Below are 18106 nucleotides of genomic sequence, written 5' to 3' on the forward strand. Positions count from 1 at the left end.
CGAAAATCGCGGACGCAACAAACGACCTGGCTGCGCTAGGTTACATTGTGCAAAGGGATCCTCAAAATTCCCAACGTCGGGAGAAGGCTCAACCGGAAAGAAAACCGTATCGAAAGGACAAAATCCCTGAAAAAGAGAAGAAAGCGGAGCTACGAAGACTTTCAGAACTCACTCGAACAGTGGTAAATTCATCCTCAAAGCCACATGAGAGCCACCGAGAAAACAAACACGTCAACCCCAGGCGCGAAAAGCCGCAAAAGTCCATAGAAGCGACGACCTTGAAATCTAAACAGCCAAAAGCAAACCTAATCAACTTGACCAAGACCGTGTTTATGGCGCAGAAAAACAGGACGAACATCGGAACCCCCAACAGAGAGCGCCTCTACATCCTCAAAATCAGTCGTGAAACTACAGGGGCTGTGGGCCTGGCTCCCAAAGGCCTTATCCCACGCGACAAAATAGCAATCCGCAGGTCGGCCCGCCGAACCCATGGGGAAACGGAAAGTCGACCACTTCATATCTTCACTACATCTTTGCTCATGGAACACGAGAGGACACTTACATCTTACCACAACGGGTGATGCAAACCTAGCCTCATTCGACATCATTTGTCTCCAAGAGACCTGGCTCAGACAAAATCCAGCTATGGACGGATATGATACAATCCTGGCCCCAGCCAATAAAGGAGCCCTAGGTCGGCCGACATCAGGTCTCCTTTTGGCCTGCCGACAGGGAATTGGGCTGACACTCAAGTCTACCCTTCAATCGAATCTCTCAATACTAGCAGTACTACTTGAATGGGCCGAAAAACCCTCCTCCAGTCCATCGCAAATAGCGTTGATTAATACCTACTGGAACCCAGCCGCCATCAATCACCAGTCCTACCTTTCAATGATGGAAAACCTGGTTGACGAAATTCAAGCAACACGACAGGTCTCTTCAATCATTATCTGTGGGGACTTGAATGCCAAATGCTCCAAGGAAGTGCGAACGCTGGATGCATCCTCTCAAACCACAACAGCAGTGAAAAGAGGCTACCTATGGTCTTCCTTGATGTCCTCCAGAAAATTCGATAACCTGAACTTCGTCTTCCCAAATGAGAATCGTCTGCCGACTTGGGAACAAGGCTCACTAAACGCGACCATAGAGTACATCTACTTATCCAGACCCCTCCTGAGCAAAGTACAAACCTTTGAAGTCCGACAGACGACAGCCAGCGACCACAATCAGCTGACGATGTCTCTGGTAAACCACTTCAAGGCGCCCGAACCCTACACCATGGAAGTAGAATCAAACGCCCGTGGAAACCGCCTAAACTTGACAACTCGAGCGGTTAAATCTTTGTTGGCAAATTATACTGGGGAAGAAAGATCCAAGGGGGCAAACAGTCTCGACTATGTACCACTGCTGTTAAAACACCGGGTGAACTTAAAACAGAAAGCCGCGGCCTCCGCATCGCCAAAGCATGCCTATGATTCCACCTTGGTGACAAAACGACGGGAGCTCCGAAAACTCAAAAGACAACTAGGTAACGATCCGTCAAATAAAGAAAAACTAAAATCGGCAATCGTAACCTATAAATCATGGGTGAAAGAACACCGACTATACCAACAAGACGCGGAAATCATGCTAAAAGCCATCAGTGGCAACAAAGCCAAAGAATTCTGGTCTTTGCTGAAATCTGCGGTGCCTTCAATCAACGCCATGCCGGAGCACAAATGGATCACACACTTCTCTACGGTCTTTCAAGTCCCCGCTCAAACCACCTGCCGGGATATCACAGACCAGACGTCAGCCTGGATCCAACTGGACGACCAACAAGAAATCAGCAACCACATCAAAAAACTGAAGATCTCCAGAGCAGCGGCCCCGGACGGGATCTCAAACATCGACCTGAAAAATAACTGTCAGGAATGGGCCGCGCTGTTAGCTTCCATCTTTCAGAAATGTTCTGAGCAGAAATCCCTGCCGCCGTCCTGGACAAAAGCAATCATCGTTCCCATCTACAAAAAGGGGGACATTACTGATCCCCGAAATTACCGTCCAATTGCCCTGTTGGACTGCATTGGCAAAGTCTATGGAAGTCTGCTTCTGAACCGCTTTCAATCTTGGGCCGAATCTGCCCCATGCAATGACAAATACCAATCGGGCTTTAAGAAAAACATGGGCACGGCGGCGACCATGTTAGCGATCAGCACTTTGAAAAGCAAAGCCTGGGAAAAAAAATCTCGAATCTTTATCGCCTTCATCGACCTCTCACAGGCGTTTGACCTTGTCGACAGATCTCGCTTATGGGAAAAACTGGAGAGGTGGAGCTGCCCACAGGAAATACTACAACCAATCAAAGCTCTCCACACGGACATTTCCCTCAGGGTTCGACTTTCCCAAAGAGGCACCCTATCAGACAAAATTCAGATTGGGCGAGGGGTAAAACAGGGATGCCCGCTAGCTCCTGCACTGTTTCTTGCATATATCGGCGATTACGGGGACTCAGAAGATCTGGAGCATACCTTTCCACAGGCTCTCGCATCCTCGAAAATAAGCCATCTGTTGTATGCTGATGACTTAATACTCCTGGATCAGACCCAGATCGGCCTCCAGAGACAGCTATCCAACCTCTTGAGCTACACTGCTGAAAATAACTTAAAAATAAACCAAGAAAAAACTAAAATAATGATACTGGAAGGAGGCCAGAAGAACAAAACCTCTGAAAAATTCAAATGGTTCCTGGAGGGAAAAGAGATCGAGAGGGTCACCGACTATAAATATCTAGGCGTCCAGATTGACCCCATGAAAAATGAATTATCTATGCAGAGCGCCCTGGAAACCAAGCTAAAGAAATTAGCCTCTCAAGCAAAGGCGATCGATTCAAAATTTGGCAAATTTTCGTGCATCCCTGCAATAGACTTTTACAAGAAAAAAGTTGTCCCTTCAATTACCTACGGAGCTGAGGCTATACCAACAATCCCAGAAAGAACTTGGCAAAAACTGGAGAGCAAGTTCTGGAAAACGGTCCTGGGTCTCCCAAATTCCACATCCATTGCGGCAATCCGCCGAGAGCTAAGCTTATTGTCACTAACAGCAACAGTCAACCTAAATTCACTCAGGTTATTTAGGAAATGTATCACAGCCGACAGTGAGCAAATCTTTGGCCTGTTGAACAAAGAACTACAAAGTGGCAAAGTCAAAATGCTAACAACTTGGAAAGGCAAAAATACGTCCCTTTTGGATTCAGTGATGTGCTCGGAAGCTGACCTCGTCACAAATCCTTCGAGAGTTTACAAGAAATTGAAAGAATTAGACTGGATCCAGACTCAAGATCTAGCCACCAAAAATAAAATTCTTCACCTTCCCCCCTCGCTCTCTAAACTAAACGAGCCGATGCAATACCTCAGAAAATTCCCAAACAGGGGGGCACGAAACTACATGCTAAGAACCAGGTTGAATCTGCTCGAAACCAACGAGATTTTAAACATCAGAGGCCTATCTGACTCCAACACGTGTCGTCTGTACAACGCCAAAACAGAATCCATCAGGCACTTACTGCTCTCATGCCCAGAAACCCTAGATCTGAGATCGGCCTACATAAAGAACTTCAGCTCAGAGGAATGTGGGTGGGACGAAGACATCTGCTGGAAAAGACGGATAGGAGGGGATCAAACCTCCTGGCTCCTAGCAACAATCAAAATACTGCAACATAGTCTGCAGAGGATAGAGGGTTGATGGTCCCACCCTTGTGCAGTTACTGGACTTTTGTTTTTGTTTTCTCTGCGCAACTCTCTTCTCGTCTTTTTGTAAAGTTCTAAATGAACATACACAAATTAAAAAAAAAAAATTAAAAAAAAAATAAAAAAATAATCACCCTAGGCACAAATGGTGCAAACCAAGACCATATCATGTTAATGAGTGAAAAGGGGTTGGAGTAGCAGGGGATCTTGAGTACAAGTCCCCCTGCCAGTGTGACCACCAGAAAATAGATCAGTTATCCAAAAATAAAAAGGAGAAAAAACAAAAAGGTCAAGGGGAACCTACAATGTCCCACAGAATTTCCAGAAATGAAATTCTGTCCTAACACACTACAAAAAACTCCACACAAATGTACATACTGTTCCCATTACCTGGCTACACTGGGTGCAGAGTGAAGCAGGAAAGCTATCTGGCGTGATGCCCTCTAAACCCCCCCCTGCCTCACGGCCCCACCCCCTGGCCTTAGTTTACCAGCTGTGGACCTTAGTGTGGGGCGCATGGAACTATTATGATCTCTCGCTTTCTATGCCCCCAGCCAGGTCTGCTATGCTGCAAGTAGCACTTCAAAGTCCCATTCAGCAACCTAGACTTACAAGGAATTGCATTTTTTGAAGAACCCTAATTTTGGAAGCTACTAAAAACACACATTCAATTTTTTGCTTCCAGGTCTAGAACTATGCTGCTTATTTTTTATGCTTCTGGACAGGACACACCTTTGCTGCAATATATGAAAATAAATCAACTAGTCTGTCACTACACGTGGAAGAGTAAACACTTCCACGTTTAGTGGCATTTTATGAACACATGACCTTGAACAATTGCTATAATTAAGTGCTCTTTACGATGTAAATTAAATTGGGCATTCATAATTTTTTGCCTTTTTATAAACTGGCAGAAAGGCAATAAAACATCCCAGCAGATCCTTCAAAGAACGAGTGGTCTACTTTTGAATGTGTATTTCAACCACTGACTGGCAGGTTAGATTTTCAATTATTAGGATGCTGATCCGATACCACATTAGTTTCACCATTTCCACAGTTTTTAACATCTACACAATATACCTCTAGAACAGAACCTGCATGCATGCATGTGGGAATACCTGTACAAGGGAGTCCAGGATCAATGTTGCCACCGATTTCTCCTCGTTGTCCTGCTCAAAAAGGATTTCAACAACGGAATCTCTGTTGGGGGAAAACAGATCGGTCATCCCAGGTGCATACATGACTTGCTGGGGAAACATCTACTCCTTAATGCCACACACTACTCCGTTTTGCCATTGCAAACAACCACTGCAGGACATGTAAAGCAGAGCAAACACCCTAAATATCATACATCAGTGACAGGGTGGTCAGCGCCAAGCTTCTGGTTATGCTATCCATCTATGCTGGATGAACCACACTCCGATTATCACGTTTTCTACATTTGCCTTATCTCTCGTGAGAGGCGTGCTGGAACACAGAATACATATACAGTTAACGTGAATGGTCAGGTAAATAATCTTCTATGGGGACATACACAACAAATGCATCAAATAGAATGCCATGCTGGGTGCAAGTGCACAACAGCCGTTAATGATTGGAAGCACACATTTAATAATGTTTGGACAGTTTTTCTGAAGTACAACTGAGGGCTTCATAAAGCCATATCCGAGGCAGTAAAAAACTCCACTCTAAGTATAAGGCTGTACCACCCGAGAACATTTGGTAGCGTAGACAGAGCAACCAGGCTTATTTTTGGAGGGGGAGGGAACGGGGATGTAGCAAAGAAATTGTAGCATACATATGGTCCAATAAAACACTGAAATACTATGTATTGTAAAATAAATGGTTTAAATAAAGTAGGCCAAGACCAATCTTGGAAAAGTAAGTACTATTACATATCATGTAACCAATTGTTAAAACCAACTCAATACTTGGTATACAAAAACCAAAGTATAACCTTATTAAGAATAGCAAGTCCAGATTCAAGGTGAGTCAAACCTATTACCCATTCAGAATGGCATTCAGCTATTCTTGGAGAGTAAAACCACAGTTACTTTTAGATTGCATTAAGTAAACCAAGGGTAGTAGACCCGACTGGTTAGAACATACAGTATTATTCACTTTCAGAAGAGTCCTTAGTTATGCCAACTCTGGTTACAAGTATCTCTTGCAACCTATGTAACTTTCTTCTATCAAGAATGGATAAAGTTACAAGACCAAGGTCACTTATACAACCTAGAGGCCTAAAGCTTCAAGGATACGTATGGATACAATACATTATTTTAGAAGTACCCTAGAGCAGTTCAGGGAAGCACAACTCTGGATTTCAGCTATAGTAGAGCAGCAGCTATTCAAGGTCAGTAAAACCTATAGGTATTTAAATGATTACACTATTTCTAAGCATAGGGATATACAGTTTGACCAATGATACTTTTCAGAAGTGTACAATTCTATGTTAAGTAGGAACTTTAGGACAATTTCAGAAGTTCTCTGCAGCAGTTCAGGGAAAGTATAACCCAAGTATACACTTTAAGAATGGCAAAGCTATTCAAGGTAAGTCTGGAACCCATTATATAGAAGGGCACTGAGCAATTCAAAGACTAGTATCAACTCCGAGTGTTTTAGAAATGCACAAGGCAGATCAGGGAATGCAAAACCCAACAGTACACTTTAAGAAGAACAGTTATTCACGGTAGGGGACCCCTATTGGTAAGCTTTTACACTCATTCAGTTAATAATAAAACAATGCCAACACTTACTTTAAGAAGAGTGCAACACTATTCAAAGTAAACCAATGTATATACTTTTTAAAAGGAGCAACTTAAAAAGTAATAACTTTTGTAACACTTTTTAACTTATCAATTTCAGAGATACAGTTACAATACTAACTCCTTTGCAAGCAAGTACTTTTACACTGGTTATAGTTTTCAAGACAACAGCCTTATCTTTTGTAGTCCTTCCAGATTCTAAAGCAGGAGTGATTTCAGAGGCAGAAGCGGGACCCTAGTGGTCTAGGAGCCAGCTGTAGGAAAGTCAGGGACAGGACAGTCAGAGTTCCAGAGGATATCTACGTCAACAAGTAAGTATTAGTTTTAGTGTTAGTTTTAAGTGTTCAGGGACTTCACAGAATGCTCCCTATATGCGGTTCAGCTTTAGGCCTGGGCAAATGGTATGCGCAAACTCCCAAACACTTGAATCACCCACTCAGCCTCACCGGATTCACCCAAGGTTTAAGCTATTACCCAAGCCAACACAGTACCTTAGGAGAAAAGAAGAGCTTTTGGTTGGTTACCTTCAGGATGCAGCAGAACAGGACCCCTTCCCTGGATTCTTGGTCTGGAGACGAACAAAACAGACACTGGATAGGAACTTGCAGCAGCCAGAGGAGGCTTCCAGCAAAGGATTCTTCACAGCTTCTCATGGCTCTGTGGATTTGGCACCTTTTTATACAATCGTGGCTCTGGAGGGATAGCAGAAGTCCACCAAAGTTTCAGGGGGCTTCAGACTTTGGAAGACCGTGCACTGCACTCAGGCTCAAGATCCCCAAGCATTGGCTGTAGCCTAGGAAGGTCCCAGCACGTCAAAGATGGCTTGTTTTTCAGGTCTTTTTGAGACTTGTGGGTCTCACCAGCCTCTGGGTAGGAGTTGTCATTTTTGGAATCCCTCCACCCCCAGGTCAGAAAGGAAGGGTTCCATCAGGCTATGGTTACAAAGCAGGCTCTTCAGTCGCTGGAAAACTGTTAGATGTCGTTTCTTCAACTTTTTCTTCGAATTTGGTTCCAGTGGTCGACTTTTTCAGCAGCTTCCAGAATCGGAGTATTTATCAAGAACTACTGCACAACTTCTACAAACTCTCCCTGCAGTTTAAAGAAAGGGGTGGTCTGCCTGTCCAATCAGGACTGCCAGCCCCCCAGTGGGAACTGGTTCCTTTCAGGAAAAGTCAAACACAAAGGGCTGCAGAGTTTTGGACTCCTCCCTCGCTTCCTGCCTTCTCGAACACCCTGGAGCCTCCGCGGATAATACAAAGCATTTCTACCAAAGACAAAACGTCAACCAGGGTCTTTCCCATCCAGGACCGCAGAAGCAAACTCAAGTAACAATAAGCAAAATAGAAATGGCAAAAAAAGGATCCCACCTTTCTCGCAGAATGGTGGCCCTCGTGTGCATGCCGGGGCGGATTTGACAGCTTGCAAGCAATAATGACTAAAAGTCATAAAAGTAGTTTCACTGCAACGAGCCATTCAAGTAAACTTGCAATTGTAACAGATATGTTACCAAGTAAGTAAGAAAGGGGATACATTCCATCCCCCCAGCACTCCACATAAGGTGGGGTGTGCTGCCTCACTATATAAAATGTAAAGGGGATGCAAATCCCACTTTACCCCTTGGGAACAGTAGTTCACCCAAGTAAACTAAAGAGAAATTAAAGGGAAGGCACTGCATTTAAAATGCAGTGTGCTGCCATAGTACTTTACAGTCAGTCCAAAGTTATAGGAAACTATAACTCCAATCACACTATGGATACAGAAAAAAAAAAAAAAAAGAGGTCAGCCATAAAAAGCGTAAGACTAGGAGAGAGGTGGAAAGGTGCCCACTCACCCAGGAATAAGGAACAAAATCATCACAAAAGTGATCAAAGTGAGCAAGATTCAGCTGGGGACGCTGATTTTTCGCATCATTATAATGGTTTACGATTCGGATAACTTTCCTAAGTTACACAATAATTTAGGTGAAGATTTACTACAGTATGTACTTGCCATTTTGCAATTGTCAGTAGAACTCTTCAACGTAGGTTATCTTTCGAAAACGTCTGTTAACTTGTGGCAAGAAAGACATGCCGTGACAAAATCCTATTCTGGCCACAAGTAGCACAATATGGAGGCACAGGCAACTGAAGGGCAATGCCCAACCTTGTAGCGTTACTCCCTCCGATGTGTTTGCAGTCAAAAGTGAAACAGAAAAGAGTCAATACTCCTCTCCTTTGCCTCTATTTTCGTAGCATGGTCCGAGGGCATGCCAGGCTTTCCTGTGATGTGTATCAGCCACAATATGGTAAGTACCAAAATAAAGGTAATGTCCAAGCAAGGCTGGCTCTACGAAAATAACAGCCTTTACTAAACATAGAAATTAAAGTATTAATGGTAGTTCCAACCAACAGAAAAGTTCCCAGTCTCTGGGGCAATCAAAACAGATGAAATAAACAATGTTCACAAACGTAACACTCCAAGGCTAGGGTTGCGCTCCTTTGCCCTAGATGACTTTTTACTTTCCTTCCTTTGGGCGTCTGAGCCCCGAATCCTCTCAGGTAAATGTCACTGGGCAATTCACAAGGATATGCGTTTCATATTCACGGTTCTTTATCCCACCAACTTGGCGCACTTCCCTACCAGGTGTAGGATTCCTTCCGATTAGTACTCTTCAGTTCCAGGGTTCTTGTTCTCTTCTACTCAACCGCTCAGGTCTCAGACTCCCAATATTATCAACGTCTTGGTTTACGTTCCTGCCGAAAAACTGTCCTCTCATGGACGGTCTCTCTTTCTCTCACAGGGTCCCAGACACTCTTATTCTTTGTTACTTTAGTCTTTTGTCTCTAATGGGTGCAGACTCACAATGTAGCATTGCATCCGCTTATTTTACTGCCCTGACAAGCAGACAATGCTTCATTGTTTGCTTCTTTTAGAATCAGAGTCCCCAACCCTCTTATTCTCAGCTTCTCAAATGGGTGCGGGTCCCAGACTCCCAATTCATTATCAGATCGGCTTAGTTGACTCTCCTGCCAAACATATGATTCCTCTTATTCTATCTTGAATATTTTTTGGGTCCTAGACCCACTGATACTTTGATTTCCACATGGGTGTGGGTCCCAGACTTGCAATCTCTTCTCAGTGCCCCAGACCCCATCATGTTTGCTTCTGCTGTCACACCCTTGCTTACCCAGACCTATAGCACCTCTCGGGTAACCTACATATCTGTTGGTTTCTCGAGCAACTGCGTCCGTTCGATGCTCTGGTAGCATTCTGTCCACTGGTGGGGTCTGCGGCGCTCTACAGGCATCTGACTCTTGCCTGCTATGCGTCCTCTCTCTCAGGCACTTTGCCTGAGCCCGGGACGGCCAGAGGTTCGACTAGACAGCACCCCGAGTAGTCCTTCCGTCCTGGACCACGTTCGGGTTCTCTTTCTCTGTTCATCGCTTCCCTTTCTTCTCTGGTCTGCTCGCCTGGTGCACAGCTCCTGCAGTTCCCCCTCGCAGGATAGGTCTTCCTTAGCGAGAATTGTTCGAGGGATTAATCCCAACAGTTTACTTCTGACTATTCAAGGTGATTATAGACTCCATCCAACCAATATTCTGCACAGGATCTGGAGAATGGAATTGCTGTCTGACTTCGACGCAGGCTGTGCTTAGCAGCTGGGAAATATAATCAGATCACAGATGAGGCAGGCATCGACTATCTAGTCCTCGGAGCCCCACTATAATCACATCGCTCATCCAATTTTTTCTTAAACAAGGAAACAAAGTCCATTAAGGTATCATCAACCCGGAAACAGGCCTGGAAAACCACCACAAGGTCGAAACATGTGTGTCGGCTGTGCACAGTATGGAATAAATCCTACGCACCAATAGAACTACTTGTTTTTTGTTCACTATTTGAACTATACAGAAGATTACCAAATGTGTAGAGACAATATCCTGAGCACGAGTCACCCTTCCAACTTGTTTTGATTCCTTCAATCCCATAAGGGTCTTCCTTCCCCATGTGATCCTCCTGCGGTGCACCACCCCCAGGGGGGCATTGTAATTGTACTGTGGATGCACCGTCCTGATCCATGGGAAAGATCTCCCCCCAGGGTAGAAGGGACATGCTCAGATTTGTCACAGCAGGTTGTACTCTCAAAAGGGGTGTGAATGTGAAATTAACAACCCACGGCAAAGTACAACAGCCCAAAATAACGAAACGTCCAATCAAGGGTCTATAAAAATATACTTTAAGCAAACCATTAGCAAAAATAACTAAATAGAATACACTATACAAAACTCACCCAATGTGGAAAGAACACAGAATATGCGAGAGAGAGAAGGATGCACCCTGGGTAATGGAAATGGGGGTGAAAGGATGCACATACCATGTATCAGGAGGGGAGAGGTGGTGTTACTGCTCTCATTTGTTGCAAATAATGAGATTCAGTGATCAGCACAGGTTTTCATAAAGGTACTTATGTAGCAAAGCTACTATTGGATGCAAGGGTCCAACATAATGAAAACGATACCTGATTGAGCCATTTACATGCAAGATCTTTTCTCCATCTAGGGGGTAGTCGACATCAGGAGGAGGTGCAGGACGCTAAAGACCGGGACGAATCACAAAATAAAAGCATAATCAGACATTGTAGCCGCAACAACATTGATATCGTTAACGAAAGCGGGGAAGTCCTCATCATACCTCAGAACTGCCATCAATGTTAAACTTGGCTGCTTGAATGTTCAGGCCACGTTGAAGATCGCTCACAAAACATGTACGGACTAAAAGAAAATGTAAATGTCTTAAGAGTAGTCTCTTCTGATAAAGTTACTCATACAAACATGGTTTTTAAATACCATTATTAACTAATCGCCTGTAACATAGTTCTCCATATAGGTGGATCCTCCCCAAATTTATTAGCTCTTGAATAAGTCCTTACCTTTACAGGTTTGCATCCAGACCCATATTTATTCATTTTAAATAATTAAAATATGAAAACAAGGTCTTTAAATCAACAAAAAAGAAAAAGAATGTGTGGTCAACACAAACACCTCAGAAATACTGCAGTATTAGATAGTTTTCTAAAAGCAGTTAGCATCACTTCCTGCTACAATGCTAGGCACGAAGGCAGTCACTTTAGATTGTTATTTGGGGAATCATGAGCAACCCAGAAACCAGTGCGACAGGAGAATCATGTGGGTATTCGATGAGGAGCCAAAAGAATCGCACAGGTATCTCGACTGGATAACTATTCTGTACCATTATTTGAGGTAATTAATTGTTCCTCCTGGGATTCAGTCAATTCTCCCAAAAAGGGAGCGTTTCCTTGTGAGGCTAGGGAGGTGAGGCTGCTATGCAATAATGCCCCCATCAGTGGCAGGATACAGGACTTCACTAGAAAAGACTCCCCTTATCAGGACAAGAACTCCCGTTCCACAGAGGAACTCCCTAGAACCATAACATAAGAATTAGCGCAATATCAAACCAAACCATTATTTGTTATTGTAACAAAGGCTAAGAACCAAACTGAGGATCAATGTAGTACTGTGACGAAGAAGATTGAACAAACAATGAAGAGTGAGCAACTAAAAGAGAGAACAGACTATAATCCTCCACTGGGTAGGACTCAGTAGCCAGTAATAAAAAGAGATGCTGGACTACGGTCCATCAGAAGTGAAACCCAGGAGTTTCAAACTAGCGGAGTGAGGAGTGCTGAGAGAGAATGGGAGATCCTGTCGGGAGGAAACCACAAGTTGCTATCGGCAAGAAGCACCGAGGAACTAAAAGACAAAGAAAGGAACGATATACCAAGCAGCGAGTGGAGAACGTTGGCGTGACCCTGGAGAGGTGAACTGTTCAGTCTGGTAACAGCGCTGAGAACATGAAGCATAGTGCTGCGGAGAATAGAAGGAGACTAAGCGAGAACCAAAGCTATTATGACTACGAAAGAAGTTCCTATCTTGCAAACAGGTCCGGTGATGCCAACCCTTAGAAAACAAGTTAACGGGAAGAGACCCAGGAGGGAGGACAGGGCTAACGAGTACACTCTTCTTACTCGTCCCAGTGAACGGCCCAAAACTAAGAAGAGTGAGAAACACTCTAGGATACAGCCTACTCGTCCCAGTGAAGGGCAGGAACCCAAGAAGAGTGAGAAAATTATGAAACTTCTCTTACTCGGCTCAGTAATATAAGAAGTAATATAAATTGGGTTGACAATAAACCGCTCAAGGAGAAAGACCTAGGAACAGAGGAGGAGGAGCAAGATGGTAAATGCCTTATTAATTTAAAAGACCTCCAGAAACACAGAGGATAATCACCACAGAAAGAGGGATTCAGTATCCCTATTAGTCTCAGAGGAGACACTTGAGACATTGAACAAGGATATTCGAAGCCTGTAACATTTAGGAGGAAAAGCCTACAAAGAGAACGAACAGGGGAGCCAAAGACTTGGAAAAGTCCACCAGAAGAACTCCTTTCCTGGATGCCTATGAGCAGGCAGGTTCCCTTCAAGCCCCCGCTTACCTCAACCCGGAGATGGCAGCAGCAGCGCCGTCGCAGAGGAATACCAAGGGCCACCTTGGCAGACCGTGTGGAGTAGCGGTCTGCAAGAAACCACAAGACGCCACAAACGCGACCACAGCGCTTTGACGCCCATGGGCTTTAGCGCACAATAAATAAATGAATAAAACAGCAGTCAAGGGAGTGCCGCAGAGCAGCAGTGATTCTGTACCCTGGGATACAGTGGCTGGGTCAACACCAGCCGCTGCAGGGCGAAAGGAGCATGGGCAGGCACACAAAACCCCTAAAGGGAATGTATTAGAGGGGCCTCTAGGAAGGCCTTCCCCATCCAATTATGCCACCAGGGATTGATATATAACGGCCCACACGAAGGCCTTAAAGTAAAGTACATGGTCCATATTGAAAAAGGGGAGGGGCTTACAAGCCCTTTTTGAGCCTGAGCCTGTCACACCCCTCTAGCCAGGTAAGTCGATTGGTTAGGATAAGTATCCAATCCTGGGAGGACTGGCATATTTGAGGAGGTGTGTATGAGACGGAGGGCGTCCGAGGGACCAGAGCAGGCGAGAAAGGAGTGCAGAGACTATTGGAGAGATGGGGTCCGTGGAGTGTCTGGCTGAGAGTGGAGAGTATGAGGAGTAGAGGTAGAGAAGGAGTTGCATAGTGGCAGTAGTAGCAAAGGTAATAGCAGATGTTGGGAGTAAAGATAGTAGGGAGCCAGAGTAGCGAGTGAGAGGAATAGGCAGTAGGGCAGTTGGTAGTAGAGAGTGATAATGAGCGTTAGTGAGTAGAAGCATTAGGAGACTGACAGTAAGAGGAGAAAGAAAGGTAGAAAAGGGATGGGGTTAATAACAGAGTAGGAAAAGTAGTAGAGGGAGAACAGTAAGAGCGACAGGAAGTGGGAGAATAGGAAAAATGGTAGGAGCAGAGAGGGATCATAACAGGAATAACAAGAGGCAAGGAAGTAGAGTGGGAGGAAGGCGTGAAGAGAAGATAACGGAGACAGACGTAGAGGGGTAGTTGGAGGCAAGATCAATAGCAACAACAGGAGTAATAAGTGAAGTTAGATCAAAGGGTGGAGGTGGAAAGACTGAGTGAGAGATCAGAGGGTGTGACGAATCTGAGGATATCATCCCTTCTCCCCTAAGGGTAGACATTTCCCATTGGGCCAGGGTGCTGCATCCCCAGTACAATAATCCTCCTGGGGTGGTGCACCGAGGAAGGATCACATGGGGTGCAAAGCTCCCTATGGGATTGGGGATGACTAAACTCAGGGAACATGCTATTCCCCCACCTTAGTACATCCAACCCCTTTTCAAATACCAATCTTCCTCCCTCTTTCTAAATAGAGCAAACGTGCTCTGTTGCCATAACGCAAAATACGAGAGAATACAGAGTATCATGTATCCGAGTTGAAAGGGAGTACTCTGAAGATGATCATTGAGAGTCAGAGTATCAATCGGGAGAAGCAGAGTGAGCAGTCTAGCTTCTCACGAGATATCTGAACGAATACAGTAAGCCAGCGCAGTGTTCAAAAGGAACTCTGCTGGGTAACAGAACGATCAGAGGAGGAGGAACTTTGGGAGCCGTACACTGGGCGGGCAGAGAGAAGCTAAAGGGGAAGAAGCCACGAAGCGAGGAGGAGAAAGAGAAACCAAACGTGGTCCAAGCTGGAAGGACCGTTCGGGGTGCTGCTGGTACATACCTCAGGGCACTCCAGGTTCTGATGAACCACCTACAAAGCAGGACACATGCCGGGTGGAAAGAGAGACGCCTGCAGAACCGCTGCAGACCATGCCATTCATCCAAAAGCTGCTGGAGCCTCGAAGAACAACGCTGTGGCTGAGGAAACTCTGGTACTTACGGAGTTAGCAGGAAACAAGTATGCAGGTTTTCCGGGAGGCGTTTGCGGTCCGGGGAAGCCAGGGGGGCGAATACAACCACTGGAGAAGGAGCGTCTAGAACCCTGAGGGAACATTGCAAGTCTGGGACCTAGGGCTCCTAGTCCTTGTCCTACCATTTCTCTATGTGCGTTTTCTCTACATTTTCTGTTACTGATGTCCAGCCTGGACCTCGAAGTTGTAAGAAAGGCATGGTATCAAACAGTGAAGACTGACACAAATGATCACAGTTCAAGGGCGTTTATTGTACTTCAATGGGATGAACGCCTATCTAAACCTAAATCTAAAGATGGGAGACCAAGCTACGACCATCAAATAATAACGCAGTCCTAGCTGAGTCTGTCAAAATAAAAGGGCCTATTACTAATAAACCTATTGCCAATCCTTACTTCTAAATACAACATGGTGTATGTAAAAAGAAAAGCGTTTAAAAAATAATATGTCAGGATAGTTGAGCAGTTGGCTTCCCCACGTTTTCAGCACGGGGCAAGGCGGCACATTCAAGCTTCTCATACACTCTGGCTTTTCTGCCATAAGGATACAGTTTAAAGCAGGGGTATCGGGGCTTTTGGCAAAGCTTCTTTTCCAATAACTGTCTCTTACTGCAGAGGGCCTGTCACAACAAATAAGCACCAAAGTTCCTTTCTTATCAGGGCTTCGACATGTACAAGTTCTCGTTTTCAATATTCATCATTGGTCTCTCTTCTTTAGGCTTAGACCCTTTTTTACCACAATGTTCACAACTGGTCTCCCTCGTTCGGACTCTCATCCCTTTAGCACAATATTCACATTTGGTCTCCTTCGTTCGGGCTCGTACCATGCAATCTCACTTTCTACGGTTTCGTCTTCATATCAAAAATCGAAGATTTTCAAATGTGCGATGGGTTTTGCTTAACCGTTGTAGGACCACTTCAATTCACTTCACACAATGTTCTTACTTTCGTTTCTGCCAACTCTTGGCTGGATACCTTTACAGAGACCTTCGATTGAGCACCCACATGGCACCAGACGCTCCGTCACTGGTTTTGTATCTTTCCTTCTCAAAGTTCAAAGATTCATCAGCAATTTAGCTTTACTCGCGTTTTTCATCACACGCGTTTAACACTGTTAGTTCCTGCGCTCGTTCTACAATGTTGCCGCTTGCAACCTATACTCCAGACCGGTCTTGTATCGCCCTCCCCAACTCAACGCTGTGTTGATCTCTCTGGCGCTACTTTGTTCTTGGAGCCAAGGACGATCAACACGGCGGCTCCTGCCCCTACCCGACTTGGTCAGCCACGCAGGAGGGCTTCCGGTATCTACGACACAAAGCAGGATTATTTAGCCTGGTTTCCTGGCCTTAAGTTTTCTGATCTACAAGGTTCTTGAAAGTAACAGTTTCCTGTCGGAAAGGTCAAGGGTATTTCCCTTCTTGAAAATCCTTCTTGGTTTGCCATCTTTCTCCCCTTGTGCAGCTGCTTTCTCAAAACTGCTGCTCTTTCGTGTGCTTTCCCTCGCTCAGAGTGTGCTCTTGTGCTCCGCCTTTTATCCGTGTGGGGAAGTTTAATGTCGGTTGCGAGTCTGTTTTCTCCCAGAGCAGGCTGTCTGTGTGGAAGTGTTTGTGAAGGGAAAGGGGGCTTGTGGGATAAAGTTCTAACGTACCCTACCTGGTCAGACCCTCCAGGATATTGCAGCATTTAATGGCAAATTTTGCGGCATGAAATGTAAACTGTACAACACCGCCTCGATCACTGGTGCTCTCATTAATGCCAAATCACTGCCAGCCCATGCTCTAGACATTGCGGACTATATCACCTCACACAACTCTGACTTCCTAGCCATTACAGAGACCTGGCTCCATAATGCATTCGGACCCACACTGCCTCTTGCTACCCCAGACAACTAATCCTTCATCTGACACGATGGAGATTCCCAATCATCTAGAGGCAGGGGCATCGCCTTCATCTCAAAAACATTAGGCTGAAGAATCATTGCTAACCAAACCATGCCCTCTTCAGAACTATCATCTATCAAGCTTCCGATTTCTCCATCCCGCACGATCACCATCCACCTCATATATAGACCTCCTGGCCCCACCGCCACATTCGAAGAGGATATCTCGCTCCTTTTAATCGACCACCGCATAACAAAGGCAGAATCTTAGATTGGTTAGTTGACCTCAACTGCGACAAAGATTCTGTCCAACACACAATGTGCATGGTCAGACCATCACATTATCTCTTTCACCATCAAGAAAAGCAACCAGCCCAATCAACTGAACATCGCCCCGCTAATGAGCGCCAGAGACAAACTTAACATAACAATGGAGAAACATCTACCCCTACTACAGCCAATCATCAACTCCATGACACTCAACGACCCTACGGACTTAGTTGACCTTTATAATCGCACATTACTCAACGCCATCAATACCATAGCTCCTCTAAAACTGCGCAAAACTAAACCTTGTGCGCATCTTGGTTTTATCCTACACCTCAGAGCACTACGAAAAATCAAAAGAACTGCAGAGGCCCACTAGAAAATGCTTCCCTCAACAGCTAACAAGGATGCCTTTTTAACGACCTCTCTCAACTACAAAACAGCTATTGTCCAGGCTAAAAAAGACAACAATAGCGACCATATTTTCAAAACTAATTCTAATACCAAGGAACTCTTTAATATACTCAAAGAGCTAGAATCTCCTGCCCTACCACCTGACCCCGGCACCAAAGATATCTCTTGGTGCACTAATATCCAGAAGGCATTAGAAGACAAAATCTCAATGCTCAAAAGCAAGATCGAATCGAAAAAAAGTCAACACCACCAAGGTAGCACTCACCACCATTCCCCTCCATACCAAGTGTGAATCCCCATAACTAATTCAATTTCTCCCCCCTCTCGATCAAAGAGGTCGAGGACATTATCTCAAAACTAAAACCCTCCAAATGCCAGGGAGATATTTGCCCTGCCCCTATAATTAAAGGATCAGTTAAGGAACTCGCCCCCTTCATCACATCCCTAGAAAATGCTTCATTTAAGTCTAGCATTGTACCCAACAACCTAAAGGATGTCTGGGTACTCCCGCTACTAAAAAAAACAACCTTAGACCCTAATAACATCTCAAACTACAGACCCATTACCACAGTACCCTTCCTTTAGAATTTAACGGAACCCATCGTATATATGTAATTATATTCAAACCTTTGCCCTGTATGCAACTAAAATTCCGGTGTGCAATTTTTCA

The 18106-nt window shown here is 44.9% G+C and overlaps 1 protein-coding gene across 2 annotated transcripts in view; it reads right to left on the reverse strand.

Moving 5' to 3' along the window:
* Nucleotides 1–18106, reverse strand: part of ACTR10 (actin related protein 10) — a 146204-nt gene that overhangs the window by 32672 nt on the left and 95426 nt on the right. For both annotated transcript variants that reach the window (XM_069638090.1, XM_069638089.1), the window contains 3 exons: nucleotides 11168–11247; nucleotides 10995–11068; nucleotides 4847–4928 (listed from right to left, as the gene is read on the reverse strand). In XM_069638090.1, coding sequence (XP_069494191.1) covers nucleotides 4847–4928; nucleotides 10995–11068; nucleotides 11168–11247 — 236 coding nt within the window. The remainder of the gene's footprint in view (nucleotides 1–4846; nucleotides 4929–10994; nucleotides 11069–11167; nucleotides 11248–18106) is intronic.

Source organism: Ambystoma mexicanum, chromosome 14, assembly GCF_040938575.1.
Source record: "Ambystoma mexicanum isolate Mex_15411 chromosome 14, UKY_AmexF1_1, whole genome shotgun sequence".
NCBI classification, from domain to species: domain Eukaryota; kingdom Metazoa; phylum Chordata; class Amphibia; order Caudata; family Ambystomatidae; genus Ambystoma; species Ambystoma mexicanum.